General features: G+C 36.8%; 1 protein-coding gene across 1 annotated transcript in view; it reads left to right on the top strand.

Annotated features, from left to right (window-relative positions):
• ATF6 (activating transcription factor 6) overlaps nt 1–26,735 on the top strand; it is a 245,338-nt gene that overhangs the window by 18,809 nt on the left and 199,794 nt on the right. Inside the window, exons 2-7 of the mRNA XM_040230020.1 lie at nt 2,472–2,548; nt 6,224–6,311; nt 8,258–8,358; nt 15,152–15,281; nt 15,893–16,096; nt 22,385–22,605. Coding sequence (XP_040085954.1) covers nt 2,472–2,548; nt 6,224–6,311; nt 8,258–8,358; nt 15,152–15,281; nt 15,893–16,096; nt 22,385–22,605 — 821 coding nt within the window. The remainder of the gene's footprint in view (nt 1–2,471; nt 2,549–6,223; nt 6,312–8,257; nt 8,359–15,151; nt 15,282–15,892; nt 16,097–22,384; nt 22,606–26,735) is intronic.

Here is a 26,735-nt window from a genome sequence, read left to right as displayed (position 1 = left end):
ATACATGTATATGTATGTGTGTGTGTGTGTGTGTGTACACACTTATACAAAATCTATAATTCTGTGTGTAAGTATTTTTTAAGAATGTGCCCATGTTAATTCCTCTAATACCAGTCCAACACCTTAGGATTCTTTTATTCTCTTCCCTTTTCACATTTGTAAGTGCTTTTTCAAACAGTGAGGAACCTAGCTCCAATTATTTTAAATATATTTAGTCATTTGCTTTATCAGAGAGCACATTGTTTTGGTATCATTACTCTCCTAACCACTTGGGCTGGTTTTTACACCTCCCACCCTGTGCCTCCTCCCACTGCCGGATTTTCTTGGCAGCTGAGGCATGCCTACACCTCCACTAGGCAGCCCCCTCTCCGGCATCATCCTATTTCCTTGGGTACCAGGCACATTTTCACAGATGATGACACAAAAAACCCCATCACCCTCCTTGCTCTGCTGACATCTCTCTGTTCAGAAGAGCTGGGGAAGAAAGGAAAGATGGAAAGAGTTGGAAGGATGGAAAAGAAAGGTAAGAAGCGAGATTACTAATACATATTTTGAAGACAGAGCTGACAGGATATACTGGTAGGTTGAATACAGAGAATGAGGAAGAGAAATAAACTGACTCTTAAGGTTTTTGACCTGAGCTGCTGGGGTAGTTGGATTGTCATTAACTGAGATAAAGACAAAGCCATAGGAGGTTTGATGAAGGATGATTTGAAGCTCAGTTTGGCTGTGTTAAGTTTGAGATGCCTTTTAGATACTCAAGAGGAGATGGAGAGTACTTACTCTGTTTATACATCTTGAGATATAGATTGAAAATGTTTATTTAGGAATCCTTGGAATGTCCATGCCATTTAAAGCCACGAGCTCAGCTGAAATCACAAAGGGAGTAGAATAGATAGAAAAGTTTGCACTAAGCCCAGGGACAATTTCATATTAAGAAGATGAGGAAGAACCAGCAAGATAGGGCCAACCAGTGAGGTGGGAGGAAAAACCAGGCGAGGATGATAATTTGAAACCAAGTGAGGAACATGCTTCAATTAATATGAAAGGATCAGCTGTTTCAAAGCTGTTGAGAGTAAGATGAGGACCATGAATCTACTGTTCAGTTTAGCAAAGAAGAGGCCATTGGTGACATTAATAACTGGTGTGTATGCATGTGTGTGGGGCAGGGGAGCTTGGTTGGAATAGGTTTAAGAAGGAAAGGGGGCAGAGAAATGAGAGGCAGCAGATAAAGAACTCTTTCAAAGAGTGTTAGCCTGTGTATAAGGCACATAGTCACAGTTAGCTACTTATACGGGTTTTTTTCTTTTGTTTTGCTTGACAGCTGAATTTACGGTAGTCCTTTTTTGAGAGTTATATGAATAACCTTTCATTATTACTGCACACAACATATTTTGCTGTGTACTATTTTGTTTTATGTTGGTGAAATGTTTCTACCACTGGCTGAGTCAAGGATAGACCGGCAGTGCAATTCCTGTATATGTGGAGTAAGGAAACCAGCAGAGAAAATTTCAGTGGCCTGATGGTAGGGAGTAGAGAGGCCAACTTAGACTGGCAAACTCTTCAAAGCACTTGAAGTTGTTAAGATGTTAGAGAAAATAGATACTTTACAGATTGTACAGTAATCAGCCTTGTTTGGCCTTATCAGAATCTTGACATTCTGTGTTCATGTTTCTTGGTTTATAATGCAGTCTCATTAGGAAATTGGAACATTGTTAGATTTGCTGAAATAAATTTGATTTAGATAAGTTCTTTATTGTTTGGATAGAAAATTGGTTGTATCTTTAATTTAAGGCATGGATGGTAAATACCTGATACTGCTGCTGCTAAGTCGCTTCAGTCGTGTCCGATTCTGTGTGACCCCATAGACGGCAGCCCACCAGGCTCCGCCGTCCCTGGGATTCTCCAGGCAAGAACACTGGAGTGGGTTGCCATTTCTTTCTCCAACGCAGGAAAGTGAAAAGTGAAAGTGAAGTCTCTCAGTCGTGTCGGACTGTTAGCGACCCCATGGGCTGCAGCTACCTGGCCTCTCCGTCCATGGGATTTTCCAGGCAAGAGTGCTGGAGTGGGGTGCCATTGCCTTCTCTGAAATACCTGATACATTTTCTGTCATATTCCTGTCCTGTCATCACTGCTGATCAACTCTGTCACCTTTTTTGTGCTGAGTCCAGATGAAGCCTCAGAATTTGTGTTAGTAATGTTCCAGAAAAGTCACTATCAATTAGTCCAACATGACACGGCAGGACATTTTTTAATCCTTGGGATAATGGTTTAGTTCACAAGATAAAAAGTATATGGAAAATAACACATATGTGAGAAATTAGCTTTGCACCGGCTGTTATTCACACTGCTGCTGCTGCTAGAATGGCGAATGAGAAACTCTAATAGAGTTGGCATAAGGACACAGCAGTTATTCTCTAGTCAAAATGCTGAATTAACAGGAAATATGTATTGTTTTCTTTTGTTTCAAGATTCTGCCCTGTTTGCTGAACTTGGCTATTTCACAGACACTGATGACCTCCAATTGGATGCAGCAAATGAAACTTATGTAAGTATTTATTAGGGGAGAAACATTGAAAAGTGTGATATTTAATCTTTAACTATTGCAAGAAGATTTCAGAATAACACCTTTAGGCTGGTTATTTAAGTTTAAATAACTTTTAGGGTTAAAGATGAAAGTTAGTTGCTATTTTGTTGTCAGTGAATGTACAATTGTAGAAATTGCTGTGGTCTTGGTATGTAGAAGACATGTATTTTAAGTCTGCCTTTGGCCCCAGGAGTGGGTAACCTTGGAGAAGTTACTTAACTCCCCGCTGCTAAGTCGCTTCAGTTGTGTCCAACTCTGTGCGACCCCATAGACGGCAGCCCACCAGGCTCCTCTGTCCCTGGGATTCTCTAGGCAAGAGTACTGGAGTGGGTTGCCATTTCCTTCTCCAATGCATGAAAGTGAAAAGTGAAAGTGAAGTCGCTCAGTTGTGCCTGACTCTTAGTGACCCCATGGACTGCAGCCTACCAGGCTCCTCCATCCATGGCATTTTCCAGGCAAGAGTACTGGAGTGGGGTGCCACTGCCTTCTCCGACTTAATACCCCACCTCTTGGTTTTTACACATATTTTGCTGCAAAGGGAAACAATGTGATGTTCAGGGATATATGTGAGTTGTGGATCTAGTTAAGAGAACTCACCGGGCATCCCCAGTGGCTCAGTGGTAGAGAATCTGCCTGCCAATGCAGAAGGCTCGGGTTTGATCCCTGGTCTGGGAAGATCCCACACGCCATGGAGCAACTAAGCCCAAGCACCACATCTGCTGAGCCTGTGCTCTAGAGCTCTGGATCCCACATGCCACAGCTGTTGAGGCCTGTGGGCACTGGAGCCCATGCTCTGAAACAAGAGAAGCCACTGCAGTGAGGAGTCTGCATGCTTCAGCTAGACAATGTCTCCCTCTCGCCACAACTAGAGAAAAGGAACGAAGATCCAGCACAGCACCCCCACCCAAAAAAGGAGTAAATTATAAAACTTTTTTTTAAAAAAGAGAACTTACTAACTTCCTTTTTTAAAGTTAAATATCCTTAGTGTTGCAAGCTCTGAAACTTACTTTTTGCCTTTGAGTAGTTGGATGTAAGCATAAAAGTTGTTATAGCACTTTTGAGTCCTCAAAAGTAGCTTAGATTTTTTTTTTTTCTTTTCTCCTTTTCTGGGTTAGTATATGTGAAGCTGTTTGGCCTGAGTTCTTATTTTGTTTTCTTCTTTAATGGATAAGGTGCTGTTTGACTTGGGAAGTAGTTCAAGTGAACAGAGTGATTTTATATGCACATCAATCAGGTTGAATATTTGTCACTTATTTTTTAAGCTCATATTAAAAGTAAAGCTTGCTTGGTGAGTTTGACTTTCTCAAAGAATAATTTAGCAGTTGTTTTACTACGAATCAATAGAGAGTGAAACACATGTTTTTAAAAATCAATTCATGAGATTTTTTGTTGTTGTTGTCTTAAACAATAGTCTTTATGTTTACACAAAGGAGTACAAAGTGAGGCAGTTCCTCAAAGGGTGACTTGGAGCTAGAAAATCCATCCTACGTGTGAAAGTGTTAGTATTAGTTGGTAAGTTGTGTTCAGCTCTTTGCGACCCCATGGACTGTAGCGTGCTCAGGCTCCTCTGTCCATAGGATTTCCCAGGCAAGAATACTGGAGGTCGTGGGGGTGTTTAGTTGCTAAGTTGTGTCCGACTCTTGCGACCCCATGGACCGTAGCCTACCAGGCTCCTCTGTCCATGGGATTCTCCAGGCAAGAATACCAGAGTGAGTTGCATTTCCTTCTCCAGGGGATCTTCTCAGCCCAGGAATTGAACCTGGGTCTCCTCCTACGAAGGAAGCCCATGCTGGAGTGGGTTGCTAATCCCTTCTCCAAATGCATAAGATTTTAATGGTTTCATTTACTCTATGTCTATAATTAAGTTGGTTTTTAATATCGACTGGTTGGTTAAGCAACTGATGTTTTTTTCATAACCTCCAGAGCCTAGTCTTTGAGAAGCAATATATTATATTTGAAAGATTGAGGGAAATATGATTCTGATTTTATAACTAACATTCTGTTACCTCAAAGAAGTCATTCAGTCTTTCAGTTTCTTAGTTTTTCTGGTGTAAAATAAGAGATTGGATTAAATCATCTTAGAGGGCCTTTTCTAGTTTTACAACCATCATTCTTCTACATGGCAGTACAGTTTCCTTTAGAAGTTGTTGAAGAAGCAGAGTATATAAGTATCAGCATGTTTTGCTTTACAATAAAATGGGCCTGTGAAATTTCCAACCAGAAAAAAATCTTATGCTGTAAAAGGTATTTGACTTTTTTGGCTCAAGATTGAGTATGAAGCATCCCTGAAGTAGGTCACGCCACTATTGAGCATGTTACAAAGGATTGCTAGTAATCAGGCAAATATTGCTCAATTTACTTGCACTACGAAAGTTTAAAGATTTTTCATTGCTGAAAGTATGAGGCTGTTTAATTTTTTATGTATAGGTTCAAATATGAGGAAAAAAGCAAAGGAGATTGATTTAAAAGTTGTTTCTTTCATAATTTAAGTAGTTTTTTCTTTTTTCTGTGTGCACTTTCATGCATTCTCTTAAGTAACTTGCACTAATATTTTCTCAGTTCAGGGCAGTATGATAAGAAAAGTTTCCCTTCTTCTGTTACATTCTCAATAAAAAATAAACCAAATAATAGACATTTGGAAGGATAATATTCTAGAAATTATTACTAGTGGTTGTTAATAGTTACTAGATTAATCTTTCCTTTTTGCCTGAGGTTTACTTTCTTTTTTGTTGCTGTTTTATTATTTGTCACATTAAGTTAATACCGACTACCTTTTGACTTGTTGTACTGTTTATATATTAAGTTTCCTTTTGTTCTTATCTCTGTGACTTCAGACATTTAAAATAGTACTGATACTGTCTCAAGTGATATGAGGGTTCTGAAATCATGTGGTAGTTCTTTATTAATGTATATGGTAGAAAATGGTTATGACCCAGAATACACTTATATTTATATTAAAAGAGTTGTCACCTAAATGACAAGAAGCTAAGAGCCCCTCTAAAAGGTTTATTGATCCCTATTTGAGAAACTTGGTTTTATCTTCTAGGATTAAAAAAAATTTAGAAATTTGAAAACTATAGACCAATAAAAAAGATAAAATTGCCCATCCTCCTATGGATCTCTTCCTTCTCCCATAACCATTTTAATATTTGGTATATCTGAAGGTTCAGTTAGTCTCTTTATGATTCCTGAATGCCTGTTGGATACATCTGTATTCTTTCCATTGCACATAGAGATGATTTTATAAATAGGCATTTGCTTTGCCTTTTTTTCCTTAGTGACAGTGGGAAAACTTATTATACTGTATCTCCTTTATGACAAAACACACATTTTGTGTTAATATTTTGTGTCTCTTGTAATAGTCTCTTTTCATTGAAAAGAATGAGACCAACTGAATCTTTCAGATAGATGTTGACTCCATTACCTCCTTCCTAGTTATCACTACTGTCCTTAAAGTGACTAAATTTGTTTATCTCTAAGGTATCTAAGATATATTCTCAAAATGAAATGATTAACTTAGAAAATTATTTTTACTAATTTGGGTAATAGTTATTTTTGGAAAGTTGTTTCTGTTAGTTTGATTTCTGGATGTATATATTTTAATCTGATATTCTTTTGCTGATTTGAAATCTACAGGAAAGTAATTTTGATAATCTTGATTTTGACTTGGATTTGATGCCTTGGGAGACAGGCATTTGGGATGTCAACAATCACTTCTGTACAGGTAATGATGTATTTCATTGATAAAAAATTTAAATGGATTATTTTATGGTTTGGTAATAGTCAAAATTAGGTGGGGTTATTGGGCTACTTTTATTTGTTAAAAAATTCCAGGGACTACATTCTACTTCTGGTATGGCCAGGCATACATAAATTTCTTGCCAAAATAGATATAAAGAATTTCAGAGTTATGGCAGAGTCACATAATGAATGAAAATTTTATAATTCAGAAATATCGATTTTGAATTATATGTAATACTCTGTAAGAGATTAAGCTATCTGAGAATTAAACAGGATTTAGCAAATCAAAGGGAAGAGACTTGGGATTATCAGAACCTAGGACCTTAGTGTAGCTGTCCCACGTATACCCTTCTGAGGAGGAGACACTACTTGGATGATGCCAGTATCTGCAAGGGGCCCACTGTACTGAAAAAAACCAGAACCTAAAGAAAACTGTCCCTTCTGGGATAAAGCTGATGGAAGGATGAAAAAAAAATCCCTTCTCCCCCATTCTACCTTAAGAAGCATCTTTCTAGAATCTCCTATTGATAGGACCTAAAAAGAAGCCAGCTGGGACTTGTATTAATTTTCATCACAGACTATAGGAAGTGAACCTGGAGCTGAGAAACAGTGGGTAATTAACCAGCACGTTTCCCCATCTAAGCTCTAGTCCTCGCTTTCTGTTGCAATTCCTGTTCCCCTTCATTTTATATATTAGTATATCTTGCTTAATTCCTTTCTTTCCTCATAGAATATGGACTACACAAGGTCAGTGTTCTCATTACTATTGTGTAACAAACTTCTCTAAAACTTAGTGGCTTAAAACAACAACCGTTTTATTAGGCTCCCAGAATCTATGGGTTAGGAATTTGAACAGGATACATCAGGAATTTCTTGTCTCTGTTCCATGGTGTCCAGACATCATCTGGGAAGATTTGGAGGTTAGGGTAGCCTGACATCTGGGGGCTTGGACTACCTTAAGGCTTTTTCCCTCACATGTCTGATGCCTGATCTGAAATGATGGGAAGACTTGAACTGCCAGTGTGGGAGCTACCCATCATCTTTCTAAATGTCCTGGCTTCCTCAAAACCTGGTGGTCTCGTGGTAATCAGGATTCAAGGGGTCAAATGTGAGTCTTTCAGCTGCCTAATGTAACTCAGACTTGGATTCACATATCATTACTCCCATACTCTATTGATTCAGGAAGCCATAGGCTCACCTAGATTCAAATAGAAGAGAATATGGCCACTACTTCTTGATGGGGAAGTGGCAGGATCACAGTATAGATCATGAGACACAGGGGGTATTTTGCTCCTAACTTTGGAGAACACAGTTTGGCACAGATTCTTCTCTCCTTCCTTCCTACCCTGTTAGAAATTTGGCACCGAGGAACACTGCTTGGGCTGAAGGTGATCAACACATTTTAAAAAATAGTTCAAAAGATAGGAACATTTTTGTAGTGTAATTTTATTGTCAAAAATGCTTTCCACAAAAATTCTTTCCTGTTTCTTATGTTTTAAAATTATTTTGGGGGAAAATCTATAATTTTTTGCATATGGCATAATATTCAAAAGATACGAAAAGTCTATAGAGTAGAAAAATGTCTCCTTTGGCTTTTGTCCCTCAGCCAGCAAGTTCTGCTTCCTAGAGACAAGCACTGTGACCAATTTAAGTTTATCTTTCAAGAGAATTAGTGCAGATGTTAGTAGTCGTATGCGCATATGTATTTATGTATATATACACATATAAACATACATGTAAATTCATTACGCAGATGGAAACATATTGGATATACTATTTTCTGCATCTTGAATTTTCACTTGATAATATATTTTGGTGACCTTAGCTTCTATATCTGAATTTTGAGAGTAGATTTAACCTTCTTTCTTATTTATTCTGAGTTTATATTGTCCAGTGGGAAAATTTTTGCTTCTCCTTTTCCAATTAAAGATATTAAGACAGAACCTCAGCCACTTTCGCCAGCCTCCTCAAGTTGTTCAATCTCATCTCCTCAATCCATGGACTCTTACTCATCAACTCAGCATGTTCCTGTAAGTAACTAGTCTTTTACAATGATTTTGGTTATAGTGGAATCTGGGAAATATGTATATGGGGAAGGAAGTTAACTTTTATTAAGTGCTAATATAACTCTTATCTCTCTTAATCCTGAGGAAGGACCTTGAGGGAGTTAGAGAGTTGTTAGTCTCTTTGATTTTGCCATCCTTCCCTCATGTTCTTGTCTTTATAATTTCGTTCTTTCATTGTACTTACCAGTGTCCAGTATTTTTTGTTTATGGAGCTTACTGTCTTTTCTTCGTGCTACACTCTTTCCTCCCTGTTAGGATGTATGTTCTGTGAGGACATGGTCTGTCTGTGTGACTCCTTAGCCGTAAAACCTAGGATGGTCTCCTTAGTTCAGGAATGCCTGCTGCTGCTGCTGCTGCTGCTAAGTCGTTACAGTCGTGTCCGACTCTGTGAGCCCCATAGACGGAAGCCCACCAGGCTCCCCCATCCCTGGGATTCTCCAGGCAAGAACACTGGAGTGGGTTGCCATTTCCTTCTTCAATGCATGAAAGTGAAAGGTGAAAGTGAAGTCTCCAGGCTCCTCCATCCATGGGATTTTCCAGGCAAGAGTACTGGAGTGGGGTGCCATTGCCTTCTCCTCAGGAATGCCTAGCACTATCTTTTGAATGAGTTAGTAAGGTTTTTTACAAAACCTTAAAAATGCTTCTGCTCTTCATCTAGGAAGAAATTCTTGAGGGCAGGAAAAGAAAATACCAAAGGACTTAGGCGTTTTTTGGAATGGAGAAAGGAAAAAAAATAAGAAAAATTTAAATTAATGTTTCAGTATATTGTATCTGATGTAAATTGAGGTATCTTCATTCTGGCGTGATTTACATGTAGTTAGTTACTGAATCCTGATGATTTTATCTGCTTAGTATCTCTAGGATTCATCTTCTCCACCCTGCCAGACTATCATCACCTCTTCTGGATTAAGGCAATAGAATTTTGACTGGTCTCTCTGCCTCCTAATTCCCCAGACCTTTTTTAGCAGAAGAATCTTCAAAGAGAAGTTCTTAAAAATCACAGGTTTGATGGTGTCAGTTTTTTGCTTAAAACCTTCCCAACCTGTTACAAGGACAAAATCCAAATTGGTAGTGTACTAGGCCCTCCATGAGCCGGCCCCTGCTTACCTTTCAGTCTTGCTTCTCACTGTCCTTCCTATTCCTACCTTCTCACTCCTCTTCGCTTTAACTCCAAGAGCTCCTGTGTGCTCCAGTCTTTCAACAGCTGCGCCAGGAGCTGTGTGGAACACCACCAGTGAACACGGGCAGTGAGACCTCTGCTTCTACCATTTTACGTTTCTGTACATGCTCTTCCTTCTAGCTGAAATAGCCTTTTTCCTTCCCTTCCCTTGGAGGAAGGTAGCATGTTACATCCCTGTTCTTCGCTTTGTTTGTTTAACTTAGTGGTATACATCCTGGAGGTAACTGCAGTTTCAGGTTATAGATTCTTTCCCGTTCCTTTTTATGGCTTTATAGTGTTCTGTTGTGTGGGTATATCATACTTTATTCAATGATTTCTGTATTGATGGACATATGTGTTGTTTTCAGTCTTTTCTGAACTCAAACAATGTTGTAATAAATAACTATATACATAGGACACTTCATATTTTTGCCAGGATATCTTGGGGATATACTCCTAAAGAGAGATTGCTGAGATCAAGGTGATTTTTAATGTTATTGTTTATTGGCGAATTTCCCTCCAAGGGTTGTACAGTTGTGTATTCGGACCAGGCAGTAAGTAAGAGGGCCAGTTTTCCCTTTATTGCTACATACCGTTAGCGTGTTTTATTTTCTATTCTTTTATTATAAGTATGGTTGGACATCTTTTGGTATATTTCATATGTATAATGCCTATTTGCATTTCTTTTTATGAACTGTCAAATTTTTGTCCATTTTCCTATTGGATTGTATTGGTCTTTTTCCCTTCAATTTTTAAAGTGTTTTGTTACATATTAGAATTATTAGTGCTTAGGTTGTGAAATAAGTTACAAGTGTTTTCTTCTCTAATTTGTCACTTTCTTTAAGCTTTATTTCCGCTGTTTATTTTCTCTAGGGATACTTTTCTCCATAGCTGAATGACCAATCTTTTATTGCTTTTGTTGTTGTTACTCAAAGGAGGGTTTTAACTGCTCAGAAGTTATGCTGTTTTTCTTCTTGTCTTCTTGCATGTGTGTATATATGTGTATATATATAATGTGTATATATAGATATAGATAGATAGATATATGTGTATATATATAGAAAAATAGAACTCAAAGGAAGGTTTTAACTGCTCAGAAGTTATATTTTTATTTTTGTCTTCTTGCACGTGTGTATATATCTGTTTATATATAGATAGATGTGTGTGTGTGTATATATATATATACACACACACATATAAATAGATATATAGATATGTAGATAGATAAATAGGCAGATGAGAGAGAGAGAGTTTGGAAAAACCTCAAACTTGCAGAAATGTTATGAGTACATTACAAAGAACTTTTCCCCCTGAATCATTGGAGAGTAAGTTGCCAACCTGATGCTTTGTCACCCCCAGATACTCCAATGTCTACTTCCTACAAGTAAGGCTATGTCTTCTAGTCATAATACAGCTATTAAAATCAGGAAATAAATGTTTATACCTTACTGTCATCTGATCTTCAGCTTTCATTTAGATTGTGCCAGTTGTTCCAGAGATATCCCGTAGAGAGCAAAAGGAGAGCTAGTTGAGAATCATACATTGCATTTGGTTGTCCTGTCTCTTTAATCTCCTTCAGTTGAAATAGTTCATTCTTCCTTGACTTTCATGACTTGTCACTTTTGGAGATTAAAGACTAGTTATTTTATAGAATGTCCTTTGATTGGGTTTGTCTGATGTTTCTTCAGGGTGAGATTCAGATTTTGTGGCAGGAATATCACAGAAGTGATGCTGTGTCTGTCTCATTTACTTTTGATGTTATTGCATACTGTTTTCTTTTGTCCTGTTACTGATGAGGTTTACTTTGTTCATTTGATTAAGGTGGTATCTTCCAGGCTATTCTACTGTGAAGTTGCCCATCTCCCTTTGCCATAAATGGGTATTTTATGAGAAGGTACTTTAAAACTATGTAAAAATATCCCGTTTCTCATCAGACTTTAAATTTATTCATTTCTTTGTTTCTATCAGTATGGACTCATGGTTTCCTAGTTGATTCAACAGATTCAGTTCAGTTCAGTTCAGTTACTCACTCGTGTCTGACTTTTTGCAACCCCATGAACTTCAGCACGCTAGGCCTTCCTGTCCATCACCAACTCCCAGAGTTCACCCAAACCCATGTCAGTTGAGTCGGTGATGCCATCCACCCATCTGATCCTCTGTCATCCCCTTCACCTCCTGCCCTCAATCTTTCCCAGCATCAGGGTCGTTTCCAGTGAGTCAACTCTTCATATCAGGTGGCCAAAGTATTGGAGTTTCAGCTTCAACATCAGTCCTTCCAGTGAACACCCAGGACTGATCTCCTTTAGGATGGACTGGTTGGATCTCCTTGTAGTCCAAGGGACTCTCAAGAGTCTTCTCCAACACCACAGTTCAAAGGCATCAGTTCTTCTGTGCTCAGCCTTCCTTATAGTCCAACTCTCACATCCATACATGACCACTGGAAAAATCATAGCCTTGACTAGACGGACCTTTATTGGCAAAGTAATGTCTCTGCTTTTTAATATGCTGTCTAGGTTGGTCAAAACTTTCCTTCCAAGGAGTAAGCATCTTTTAATTTCATGGCTGCAATTACCATCTGCAGTGATTTTGGAGCCCAGAAAAATAAGTCACTGTTTCCACTGTTTCCCCATCTATTTGCCATGAAGTGATGGGACCGGATGCCAGGATCTTAGTTTTCTGAATGTTGAACTTTAAGCCAGCGTTTTCACTCTCCACTTCCACTTTCATCAAGAGGCTTTTTAGTTCCTCTTCACTTTCTGCCATAAGGGTGGTGTCATCTGCATATCTGAGGTTATTGATATTTTTCCCGGCAATCTTGATTCCAGCTTGTGCTTCTTCCAGCCCAGCGTTTCTCATGATGTACTCTGCATAGAAGTTAAATAAGCAGGGTGACAATATACAGCCTTGACGTACTCCTTTTCCTATTTGGAACCAGTCTGTTGTTCCATGTCCAGTTCTAGCTGTTGCTTCCTGACCTGCATACAGATTTCTCAAGAGGCAGGTCAGGTCGTTTGGTAATCCCATCTCTTTCAGAATTTTCCACAGTTTATTGTGATCCAGACAGTCAAAGGCTTTGGCATAGTCAATAGATTATAGCTCATTATTTTATTTATTCTGATTCTTACGTAGTCCTGGATTTTGCCAGTGCAGGTCCCTTCACATTGACTCCTGTGTTCTGGGCTTTGACACCCTACCTCAGGCTGATGCAATATGGATACAATCATTACCTTGCTCTGACTCCCTGGGCTTGGCTGCCTGCCCCTACTCCTCCCCTTGGACTCTGACACTCCCTCAGGCTGCCTCTCTGTGTCCGTGCTTTTCTTGCGCTGCCCCATCTAGTGGCTTTAGGATCAAATTATTCAGAAAGTAATAGTTTCTAAGTGACTTGTTAATATATATATTTCCTAAGGTTTTATTTTTAATTTTCAAATCTCTGATCCATATGGAGTTATCCTGGTTTATGATGTAAGATACAAATCCAAGTTTTTTGTTTTCCTTGATGACTATCAGAAGGACTATTCCAGTACCATTTATTAAAGTTCATTTTTTTTTCTCACTGATTTCAGTTTTGTGTATGTGTTTTAAACTTATGTAAATGGTATTATATCAGATCTCTTTATTTCTTACTGTAAAAAATTAGCACAGTGTTTTTAAGATCTGTTCATATTGCTCTGTCTGCATTAGTTTGTTGAATGTAACTGCATAACACTTCACCTGCATCACAATGAACATTGTCATAGATGTCCCCTTGTAGGCTAAGAGGTGACCTTAACATGAAGTGCTAAGGACAAATCTAGTTTTAATTTTCACTGTATAAATGAACCAATTTCCCAGTTGTATTGCCTTTGTAATCATCTTGTTAAAGAATATTATATGTTTCTCTGTTACTAAGGTTTTCTTTTTTATCTCTCAGTTAAGCTTTATTCTTTAGAAAATTAATTCCTAGGTATATTGTAATGGCTATTACTATTATGAATAAACTATTCTTATTATATTTTCTAAGTGATTATTAGTACATTTTTATAGTGAAAATTTTTTTGTTGGTTCTTAAAAGTGTTTAGACAGCATATCATCTTGCAAAACAAAAGCACTTCTGTCTCTTCTATTTTAATATTTGTTCCTTTTATTTTAGTTTCTGCTATAATTATGTTTTCTAGAATTATAGAAAAAGCAATTATTTCTTTCTTGTCCCAACTTTAATGGCAAAGTATTAGTATTTTACCATTAAGTATGACCTTGGCTATTCAATTATACCATGCTTTTTTTTTTTTAAAGTGTTAAATCATCCTTCCAGTTCTTATTTTCTAGGACTTTTATGAAGAATCTTTGCAGAGTTTTATTAAATGCCTTTTAAGCATCTAAGGCCATAAAGATAATCATTTCCTCCTATATTATCTCTTACTGTTCTCCACCCCCCCCCAATGTATTATTATTCTATACACTGTAAGGTTCATGCAGCCCTGGGTTTTGGCTGCATGATGATAGGTGTTAGGGATGGATGAATGAAACAGTTCTCATCCTCACCAGCATGACTGAGAGTGACCATTTCTGTCACATGCTCTTTCAGGTTATTTTAACTTTTTGTATCTGATGATTAAAAAACAAAGATTTTCTTTTAAATTTGCCTTTGGCTACCCTTTGCATTTCCTTTTCAGTGAAATAATGACTCCTGTCCTTTGTTCATTTTAGGCAAATGTTTTCTCTCAATATATATCTTTTAACTTTGTTTATGGCCTGTTTTTTTATTATAAAATAAGTATTATTCAAATCTGTTTTTTTCTTTATGGCTTCTGGGTTTTTGACTTAAGTGGGCCTACATCATGCTAAGAGCAAACAAGTATTCTTTTAACTCTTCTTTCAGTGATCTTGTAGATTCTTTTGAAGATGATATGATGTATGTATGTAAATGTATATGCCTATTTATTTATTATACATAACATCTTTCTCTCTTGGAATTGAAATGCAACTTTATCCTATGTTAAGTTTCTTTATTTTAGCAAAATGAGACAGATCCACTGAATATTAAATTTTGGAAAATATTAATATTTGTATATCTCTGGATTATTTACTTACCCATTAAATGAAATAGCCCTGCTCCTTTCACGGTTTTTCTTTCAAACATTAGGGACAAAGGTAGTGTTAATAAATAGAAAAGGATGAAAATAGTAAGAATTATTTGCTTTTGAAATTCTTGTAAGTCTGAATAAGAGATGGTGGGGAAAAGATATTAGCATTTTAACTGTAATTCTGTAATGATACTAAATGTTTGTATGGCTAGGAATCAAGTAAAATATAAAGTTGGTGGGAGAAAACGTAGAAGCAGATCGAATCAGTGATCGTATCTTTAATATAAGAGGGTTAAATAGACATACTTCGTTTTTAGTTATTTTTACTTTAGTATTGATGGATAATATTGATTTATCCATCGTCTCTTAGTGCTTACTATATAGATATAGTTGTAATATATCACACCTTTGACTTGAAATTATCTTGACGTGTTTCTGTTCATACATGGATCTTGCCTCTCTTTCTAAGCCATTTTCTGCTCAAGGATACTATTCTTCTGCATGAATTTATTTGTGTTTTATTTTACTGCAGGAGGAGTTGGATTTGTCTTCTAATTCTCAGATGTCTCCTCTTTCCTTATATGGTGAAAGCTCTAATAACCCCTCCTCAGCAGAGCCACTGAAGGAAGACAAGCCCATCATTGGTCCTAAGAGCAAAACTGGTATTATTCCATCTGCTAACTTCTGTTATTTCTGTTGTAGACTGAGAGTAAGCTCCATATCTTAAAAGAAAATGTTGGATTAAGTGTATGTTTATTAAGCTAGCTTGCTGTTTTTAAACTAGTGGACCTATTATATCCTTTGTTGTGAACGTTAATATGAAGAGGAAAGGGAAAAAATGATCGTCTTTGGTTGTCTCTGTCTTCATAGGTGAATGATGCTCTAAAATAGACTTAGGGCCCCATCTTCAGGAGAAATTTCAAAGTTTCACCCAAGGAAGTTGAATGTGAGGCCCATTTGCCTGTGACATTTGTTAACCTCATTCACCTCAATGCTTTATTCAGTGATTTTAGCTGTTTTTCTTTACTGGTTCCTGTGTCCCCTTCGCAAAGCTGAAGCTCAGTCAGAAAGGAAGACCTCAGATTGAGGAGTCTTCTTCAGTCCACTAAGATAAAATTCTGTTTTTCAGTACATTAAGCTATGCTTAAACTTCAGTTAAGGGTAGTCAGAGGTTAAGATAATGTGTAGAGAAAGGTGTATAATAGAATCTGCTTTCTAGGATTTGCTTAATTGCACTTAAATTATATTTGTGGTTTGTTTGGTTTTTCTCCAGAAAATGGACTGACTCCAAAGAAAAAAATTCAAATAAATTCGAAACCTTCAATTCAGCCCAAGCCTTTATTACTTCCAGCAGCACCCAAGACTCAAACAAACCCCAGCGTTCCAGCAAAAACCATCATTATTCAGACACTACCAACACTTATGCCATTGGCAAAGCAGCAACCAATTATCAGTATACATCCTGCACCCACTAAAGGTACCTGAATGGAATCTGATGCTCTCTATGTTTAATTGGAGGACACTGAGGCCTCTGTCATATGATTTGTTTTAATGCAGGGTATAATTTCTGAGCACATGCTGGGTGTGTGTGTCAAGAATGTCCTTGGCTCTGAGGAGGTTATAGAGATGATTAATACATTGTTCCTGTCCTAAGAAGGGAGGTAGCTATCCAGATCAATTATATCTGATACTTCTCTTTTCTCACAGTTTTAGTGAAAACACCAGTCTCTAAGGCTTGTTATTTTGTAGCAAAGAAGAAAATCTGGGAAACTTTCTTGATGCTATTGTATTCTGAGATTTTTGTGTCTATGAATTTTTTTTGTTTTTAAGGAGAGGTTAGTATTTGAAATACGATGGTTCATTTCAGGCCTAATAGGTGTGTTTTGACAATAGAATCAGACTTTTAAATCTCCGAGTAGTAGGAAGCATCGTTTAATAAACATGAGCTTGTACGGGGCATTAAATACCTGAATCTCTGACTTTAAGCCATTAAGAATGTGTGTTTCTATATTTTGTCCACTAGATGGCCTCGTATAGTTGATTCTATAAGAAATTGAGGTCTGTCTTGAAAGAAGTTCAAGTCTGAGGATTTGGTACTGTTCACATATAGGAATATGTATATATTTGTCACATATATGACCAACCTAGACAGCATATTAAAAAGCAGAGACATTACTTTGCCAAAAAGGTCTGTCTAGTCAAAGCTATGGTTTTTCCAGTAGTGATGTATGGATGTGAGAGTTGGACCATAAAGAAAGCTGAGTGCTAAAGAATTGATGCTTTTGAACGGTGAGGTTGGATAAGATTCTTTAGAGTCCCTTCCCTTGACTGCAAGGAGATCCAATCAGTCCATCCTAAAGGAAATCAGTCCTGAATATTCATTGGAAGGACTCATGCTGAAGCTGAAGTTCCAGTACTTTGGCCACCTGATGAGAAGAACTGACTCGTTGGAAAAGACCCTGACGCTGGGAAGGATTGAGGGCAGGAGGAGAAGGGGACGACAGAGAATGAGATGGTTGGATGGCATCACCGACTCGATGCACATGAGTTTGAGCAACCTCTGGGAGTTGGTGATGGACAGGGAGGCCTGGCATGTATAGTCCATGGGGTCACAGAGAGTCAGACAAATGACTGAGTGACTGAACTGACTGAACATACAGGGTTCATTTGCACACAGAGCTCTCTTGGGAAGATTATTCATCATTGTGCCTATACTGCTGTGTGTACACATGGCTGAAGCGAAACTTGTGCAGCCTTGTTTCCGTGGATTTATCTTTTGGCACCAAGTAAGACTAGGTATCAATAGGGTTTGGGTTATAAATAAATACCAGTGTTACGTTTATAACTATATTTTCAGTTATAGATTTTTAGCCCACTTCTTTGAAGCATGGTTTTAACGAGGGCAAGGTCATAAATTTGATTTCCAGGTACTCTGTTAACTTTGCTCTATTCCATGGTCATAGACAGTATGGCATTGATAAAAAGAACTAGGTGAGAGACTAGATGGATCTGTGAAAATTCACCAATCCCTTCCAGAAAACCCCAACCAAACAAACCTGAAATACCTGCCCTCTGAGGACAGGGTCAAAATACAGTCTTTTTCATATGAAAAATAACACTCCTGTCTAATGGGTATTCTTGTGACCTGTGAATGGATGTCATGTACTCCTTGAAATAAAATGCAAGATTTAGTGGATATTATTTGTGGATTTTTCTAGGGATAGTCTCTGAAACTTTCATCAGGATCTGAAAAGTGTACATCGTCCCAAAGGCTAAGAATTTAAATGTGTGGAGAACTTTATTATAGTTTCCATAAGCTATTAACACATATACATAAAAAGTAAAAGTTTGACATTAATATGATCAGTATGTAAAGCAAGAGGTGTTCCTAAGAATTTGCTCTTAGTAAACCATGATAGAATAGTTTGAATGATAGAAAATCTTACCTATAGCAAGAAGAGAAACTTCTCTGAGCAGTTGATCAGTTTCAGACGCTTGAGTCATATACTGTTCAGAACTTCAGTGCTTTCCCATTATCTGAAAACAGTATTTATTTTGGGGGAGCATATGCTAATACAGGCCTCATTACTATTTTATAGTATAATCTGGAGGGGTAATCTTGTAATAACATAACAGATTTAAATGTATAACTTCCAGTCTTCCATTTATTTGATAATGGGGAGAGAAGAAGAGAAATATAGGAAAGGCATTTTACAGTTAATCGATCTAAGTATCAGAAGTAAATATTTGTTATTAAAAAAGAAGTAATTTCTTTTTTTGGCTACACTGTGCAGCATGTGAGATCTTTGCTCCCCACTCAGGGATCAAACCCTTGCCCCCTGCATTGGAAGTACAGAATCTTAACCACTGGACTACCAGGCAAGTCCTGCAAAAAAGAAGTAATTCTTATAGGATTAAGTTCAAATTGTCTGGCTTGAAATGTGAAACCCATCATGGTTTGTCTCCAGTTTAGTTTTCTAACTTTACCTTATAATAATAACCCTCCTTTCTATAAATCTTTGGTTCAACTAATTTGGCTATTGTCCGTTACATTTTCTTGTTTTTTCTTTCTAGTTTCTTGACATGCTGTTCAGTCTGCCTTAAATAACTTCTGCCTGCTTCTACATCTGTGTCCTATACATTCATTAAGATTCTTATGATAGTGCAGGTGAGAGATGTTGAAACTTGGAATGTCAGTGAAGATTCCGGATAGACAGTGGAGATGTTAGAAAGTGTAGAATCACAGGGGTTGGCAGTTAGGTGATGGGAATGGAGGACGGAAAAAAGGGAAAGTATCCTCTCTTGGACTTTTTGGGTAGATAGTGGTTCAAATCATTGAAATGGAGGGTAGAGGTAAAATAACTTGTCCCAAGTCGTTCTGTTAATAGAGGCACAGTCAGAACTTGAGCCCAGATGGTCTGGCTCAGAGTCTGTGTAATTAATCACTATGCTCTATTGCCTCTGAAAGAATGCAGACAAGTGGTCCTTGATCTCAAGAATTGACTATCTAATTGGAAAATTATATCAATAGTTAAATAACAGTAACTATGAGAACTAATGAATTAATTATACATGAAATGCCCTTATGAAAGTTATTATACAGAAAAGATCAAGTGCCAGATACCATTCTAAGTGCTTAACTGTGTCATCTTATTTAATCCTTACATCAACTCTGTGAGGATAGGTTCTATTATTATCTTCCTTTTATAGATGAGAAAATTAATACACAGAGAAATTATTTACTCAGTCACACAGCCATACTATTTCAGACAAAGAAGACATTCAATAAATGTTTGATACAAAGTTTGAAATCTTTGAAGATAATTGAAAAGGAAGACACTGACTATCACAATCAGTGAGTCATCCATAGTCAAAAGTATCCAGCATTGTAACCAGCCGTGGTCCATGAAGGGGGATTTGTGTGTAATGCCAAAGAGGATTTTGAGCATGCTGAAATGGATAAACAGTGTTTTGGTATGCCCTTTTTAACTGTTTCCACATGAGGAGCAGTAGTAACTTATGTTCAGCTGCTAACTATTTAAGCCCTGAAACAGTTCTTTGCCTTGCGTTTTGTGATCTGGTGAGCATCTAGCATGTCAGATTTAGCAAGCCACCATGAACACACTGTAATAGAAATGTAGTTGTTTCTCCCCATTTTTTCTTGAACCCAAACATGCCAAGACTATTTAGAGGATCATTGATTTAGATATTGAATAATTTGAGGTTAGTTGGGCACTCTGGGATGAAAGGGCTGGATGAGCATTTTTGAAAAAAAAGAGGCATCAATGGCCTGGAAGGACTTGGAGCCACATTTAGTATGCAGATCTTGCCTTGATATTGCTTCATCTCCCTTGCTCCATGCTACAGTTCTCTTAGCAAGGAGGTGGTGATAACCAGACAATGAACACTACAGACGTGAATTATTTTTTGAATCAATTTTAAGAAATATTACAAAGCCATCTGCATGTGTTATCTGCCAGGGCTTTAAATCTGTAACTGGTGCTAAAAGTAGGATTGTTTTTTTGAAATTATTTCACTCTTTATGGTTACCACCTCCTCTGATCTTTGGAGTAATCCCCTAAATTCACTGAACATTTTAGTTTTGAGGGGTGGCTCAGAGGGTAAAGCATCTGCCTGCAATGCAGGAGACCTGGGTTTGATCCCTGGGTCAGGAAGATCCCCTGGAGAAGGAAATGGCAACCCACTCCAGTACTCTTGCCTGGAAAATCCTATGGACAGAGAAGCCTGATAGACTATAGTCCATGGAATCGCAAAGAGTTGGACACGACTGAGCGACTTCACTTCCACTTTATCATAATTTTTAAACTCAGAAGATGTGGAACGCTGCTTCTGATAATGCTCTTTTCAAAGTATTGCTTTAAATCAGTGGTTCTCAACCAGTAGACTGTGGATCTTGGGGTATGGGTGGTCGGAGTGGCAGTAGCTTTTGGCTTTTTTGTAGGGTATCTGCAAATCCATATTTTCTGTTGACTGGATAAATAATTTGTTTCATATATCTTTGCACTGGTTTTTAAAAATTTGTGGTTATACTTACTATAATAAACTCCAGATTCATTTCAAATCACTACTAAATTCTTACTAAACTTTTCTCATCACATATTTTCTCAGTCTACAGAAACTGAAAGGACAACTGTGATCATCTTGGGTGACCATGATGTTTTTGATATTAAAGAAGGGTCCTTAAATTCAGGGTGGGAACCTTTGGTCTGAGTTTTACATTCTTGACATACATGAGTATGTCTTTCATAGTACCAGATTAACTGTAATAGATCAGTAAGTGTTATTTAAAAAACATTTGGTGATATGCTATTTATTATTATTATTTTTTTTTTGGTTTTGCAATGTTGCTTGTAGGATCTTAGTTCTCTGTCCAGGGACTGAACCTGTGTCCTTGGAAGTGAAAGTGCAGAGTCCTAACCAGTGAACCACCAGGGAATTCTCTATTAATTATTTTTATTTGAATATTTGGCTAGAGCAAATTTATATTTGCTTATGAGTTATTTCCATTTTTATATGTTTTTATTTCATAAAGTAAATTATTCCAAGGGAAAATTAGAAGATAAGACTACTTAGTGATCATTTATACTAAATTGTGTATATGATAAATCTGTGAAATTATTTTTAGGTCTTTCTTACTAATTTACTTACTTTTTAGGGATAAAATACTATTAATTCTAGTATAAGTATGCTTTTCAAGGCCTTTTGAGACAGAAAGACTGATTTTATAGAAGTGATTTTTTTTTTTAAGCTAAGACATGTTCATAATAAACAGGTGTTTGAAGCATTATTTTGATTTTTAGTTTTCCTTGATCCTTTGAAATACTGAGCTGAATTTTACATGGGTCATGTTACACTGTCTGAAAGTATAGTATTTTTTTTCCTTCAAGAAGAGTATAAATATACAATGGGAAATTTTAGTTGCCAGTTACTTTAATACCTTTATTTTGCTGGATAGGCTCAGGCAGCTGTGGATGTTAGGTGAGGCTTTCAACACCTTATAAAATTGGCCAGATCTGAAAGCAAACACTCAGCAGACAAGTAAAAGTTTTACTAGACCAGTATTGGGAGTTGTTGAGCCTTCTTTAGGTTATGATACTAATTCTCAGATTAGCATAATTTTAAAATAAGGTTAAATGTGAAGGTTAAGAAAAGACTTGTAGACTGTTTTGGTGGGTAGGGGAATCAACATTATCTGCAGGTTATGTTAAATTACAGATCTGTGTTTCCCGTGTTAGCTAAGAATTTATCTCAAGTGGTTTTAACATTTTTGATATTTGTAGACTCAGGTTCTTCCAAGTATTGACTTACTGAATCTCTGTCATATGTTTTTGGTGTTGTATGTATTTCTAAATCCCATTAACTTAAAATATATGATTCTGTGCTCAGTATACAAGGTTTGTTCTTTGTAATATGATAAATACTTCTAGCACTCAAAAGTTTCAGAGGTTAATACTTAGGGAAATCTATGTATAACTTAGCAGATTTAGTATTTGTTAGTTGAAAAAAAGTGTGGAAATACATTGTTAATCATCACTTCAAATAAAATGAATTTAATTCATTAAAAACACAACAGAGAACGTCAGCAAGAATGTGTGCTGCTCTTGATTGTGGTTCAGTTGGTGGTTTCAAATTGTTTCATGTGGTTTTACCTATTGTATCTGCAGAAGAGACCTAAATGCGAAAGTTTGCCCCTGTCACAGCAGTTACGCACCTTCTGATTCCTTTTCTTTTTTCTCTACTGCAGGTCAGACCGTGGTGCTCTCTCAGCCTACCGTGGTTCAGCTCCAGGCACCTGGAGTTCTGCCCTCTCCTCAACCAGTCCTTGCTGTTGCTGGGGGAACCACGCAGCTACCTAATCACGTGGTGAATGTGGTACCAGCCCCTGTGGCAAACAGCCCAGCAAATGGGAAACTTTCTGTGACTAAACCTGTCCTACAAAGTACGATGAAAAATGTGGGTTCCGATGTAAGTTTTGAAGTTGAATGCTTTTTTTAAAGGCCTGCTTTTGAAAATGAGAACAAAAAAAAAATACACTATTTTTGTTTTTTAAAGTTTGTTATATTGTGTCAAATGTGCTGAAATTGCACATCCAGTCTCTGGTGGAAAATTAGGGTAAGGCTTAGTTTGTTAGAATCTAAGTGAAAAGGTTTTAAAAAACGTGGTTTGACTAAGAGAGGTATGCATACCTTCCTCTTCTTTAATTCCTTGTTTTGAACCTTTTCATTGCAATACTTCTGATGGTCACCCCCAACTCAATCATAAAATACTAGTATTTTACAGGATGCTTTCATGTTTCCTGATTGAAATGTTTTTGGCAACGTCCCAGATAAGTCTGTAGGCTTCTTTTTGGTCAGAGTTTATATTTAGCTTCTCTCTTAACTTACTGAAGAGTTTTCACCACTGCATAATGATGACTTGCTACTCTTAGGAATTCTGTTTCTTAATGATTATTTAGTTTTTCCCCATCTTTGCAAACCTTCAGATTTTCTGTTATAGGGACTTTTTGTAATTTATAAATCACAGAAAGTTTCCTAAGATCTCTCACAGCCTAAAACCAGTTATAGTACTTGCAAGCTAACTCTTGCTTTCTTTAAAAGTGATACAAAATACCTTATGTTATGTGTTAACCAGTAATTGAACATTATGGGCCTGAAGTTCAATGAGAGTTAACATCAAGTAATTAGTCTGAAAGTGGATTCTCTAAAATCGTGACTGGGAAAGCAAAACAAACCCTATATCTTTTTTAAAAAATAGAAGTGGATATTACCTTTTCTTTAGGTATTGCAAAGTATTTTTAAAATCCTGTGAGTTATGTAACATTGTATATCATACTATTGACAGATCTGTCTACTAGAATTTATTAACTAGCATTTCAGTAGCCATTTCATTGTAGAATTGCTCTACTGTTGCATAAACACAGCCAAGTAATCTCCATCAGTAATCTCCAATATTGTAAAGACCCATAACAAAAGAATATTATCTACTGGAGTAGAACATCGAAATTCTACAGTAATTCCCACAGTTTATATAGGTATTGAAAACGGTGTGTGCCAATACATGAAGGAGGAACAGTAGTGTTTTATGAGAATAGACATACGGTACAGGATTGAGCTCGACTGCTACGTTAGTTTGAGTACTGAAAAAGGTAAGCACACAGTGCTGTGGTATAATAGACACTAATGCATAATATGTATTTCAAATGAAGATGAAATGATGTGAAGCTGAGATTTGTTTTAAAATACTCTATGTGGAGGTGATGAGCACAGAACAGAGGAAACATGAATAGCAAAAAAATGTTGGTACTCATTGAGGGTGGGTGTGTAGTCTTTCTTTCCTTTTGGTGTTTGAGAAGTTTTCTACAATAAGTAAATGAACAATAATAAAAATCTAAAAATTATTTCATGATATTTTCAACTAATAATCATACATCCAACTTTTCGATTAAAAAGCTTTTCACAGGAGAATGATGTTCACAGGGAAATTCTATTTCATTTCTGGTGATTGGTCTGTTCAAATTATGTTTCTTCTTGACCAAATTTCGGCAGGCCGTATGTTTCTAGAAACTTGGGTGCTTCTAGGTGGTCCAGTTTGTTGGCATATAACTGTTCATAGTTTCCTCTCATGATTTTTCTGTTTCTGTGGTAGCAGTTGTTATTTCTCCTCTTTCATTTCTTACTGGGTTCTCTTTGCTTTCTTCTAGGTGGGTGTGGTGAGAGGCTTTTGGTTTATCTTTTCAGAAGACCAGCTCTTGTTTTATTGATCTTTTCTGTTGTTTTTGGATCTTTATTTTATTTATTTCCTCTCTGATTTTATTATCTCTTTCATTTTGCTGACTTTGGGTTTTGTCTGTTCCTTTTTTTCCTAATTCTTTTAGGTGTCAGGTTAGGTTATTTGAGATTTTTCTTGTTTCTTGAGGAAGGCCTGTATGGCTATGAACTTCCCTTTTAGAACTGTTCTTGCTACATCCCATAGATTTTAGAAAGCTGTGTTTTCATTTTCTCTTGTCTTGAGGTATTTTCTGATTTCCTCTTTGGTTTCATTGTTGACCCATTGTTTGTTTAGTGGCTTGTTGTTAGTCTCCATGTGTTCATTCTTTTCCCGTTTTTCTTACTGTGGTTGATTTCTAGTTTCATACTGTTGTGATCAGAAAAGATGCGTAAAATAATTTCTATTCTGAACAAGGATTTTGAAAATGATCACTTATATTTTTCTTTTAATACTTTTTAAATTGTAAATTTGAATATTTTTTCTATAACACTCACAAATAAAACTTGCAATAGAAAATATTCAAAGGTAATTTGTTTAGACATTAAAAATATGTATTTTGAAATATTTTAGATGTGAAAAAGGTAATGGCTAATTAGAAATTTTAAAAATACTGATGTATATGACACCTATATATTTTTTGATTACCATTCATACCTCAGTGAGTACCAACAGTTTTTTGCTAATCATGTTTCTGTTTCTAAGCTGTTCTGTGCTCATCACCTCCACATAGAGTGTTTTAAAGCAAATCTCAGCTTCACATCATTTCACCTTCAGTTGAAACACATAGTGTGCATTAGTATCTATTATGCCATAGCACTGTGTGCTTACATTTTTAGTATTCAAAGTAAACTAACATAATAGTCAAGCTTAATCCTGTACTATATATCTATTTTCATGTAACACTGCTGTTCCTCCTTCATGTCTTGGCACACACTGTTTTCAATGTTAAAAAATCTTAGCATATTTTAGTCTACATTCATTGAATTATAACATTCAATCACAGGATGGTCCAGAGGAACGTAGCTAGGATGGGGAGACGGTCTAGAAACCATGTCATGGGGAGAAGAATGGTTTAAGGTTGGTATGATTCAGTCAACTGAAGAAAAGAAGACTGTAGAGCCATCTTCTAGAAAATGAAGGTTGTCATGTGGAAAATAGGCTAACTGTTCTGGGTTATTCCAGAGGACTCATCTAGAACAGGTGCACGTAAGTTACAGAAAGTAAAAGTCTAAGTCTCCCAGTCTGTCCGACTCTTTGCGATCCCATGGGTGTACACTCCATGGAATTCTCCAGGCCAGAATATTGGAGTGGGTAGCCAGCTGTTCCCTTATCTTCCCAACCTAAGGATCAAACCCAGGTCTCCCACATTGCAGGCAGATTCTTTACCAGCTGAGCCGCGAAGGAAGCCAAAGAATACTTGAGTGGGTAGCCTATTTCTTCTTCAGTGAATCTTCCCAACCCAGGAATCAAACAGGGGTCTCCTGCATTGCAGGCTGATTCTTTACCAGCTGAGCTACAAGGGAAGCCCAAGTTATAGAAAAATTTCTTCTAAGAGTCTTTGATGCAATAATTCTATTTAAAAACAAGAAGAGATCGTTGTTTTTCTTCTAGGCTTAATATCTGAATAATGAGCATCTTAATGTTGGCAGTCATCATTGTATGTCACTGACACACATTCTGTAATCTTTATAAACATTGCAATTATTTGTTGGTCTATTAGCCAGACATCCTTTAGAAGTTCTTTGACGTGAAAGACTGTGTCTGTTTTGGTTTTAAACTCTGAGTGCTTTGTAAATTTGGTGAATAATGCAGTCAACATTGAAGAACTGGGGGATGTGTGAGATGAGAAAGTATAGAACCAACAAGTATTAGCTTTTTTAAAAGCAATAATTATTGACTAGCATTCTTATTATTTTTCAAAATTCAGAATTGACAATGTTATACAAGAAAGATTCAAGTACTGTATGTCTGGTGCAAGAGGCGTAAAGACGATTAGAATACATTTTCTAATTAACCTGCATTGAGATTTTTGTGCTTGCTTTTCCTTGACTAGCACATCAGGGAGTGAGCCAAACCTTTTCAGTATGAGTTTTCTGTTAGAGGTTTTGACTTAATGTTTATTTCAAGTAAAGAAACATCAGTCTGTCCTCTATCAGCTGGCCAAGCCATTCAGGAACCCAGGATAAATCTGTTCCAGAAGGAGCTGCAGAAAACTTTGATCTGCTCACATATGTAGTCTCCTGTGACCTCAATAGTGTGTGTGTTTGTTAGACTCAAGTCCTATTAAATTAGGATAAATTTGAGTTACTATAACCCTGATTCAAAAT

The sequence above is a fragment of the Oryx dammah genome, unplaced genomic scaffold (assembly GCF_014754425.2).
Source record: "Oryx dammah isolate SB20612 unplaced genomic scaffold, SCBI_Odam_1.1 HiC_scaffold_28, whole genome shotgun sequence".
NCBI lineage: Eukaryota > Metazoa > Chordata > Mammalia > Artiodactyla > Bovidae > Oryx > Oryx dammah.
This window is presented reverse-complemented; position numbering and strand designations above follow the sequence as displayed.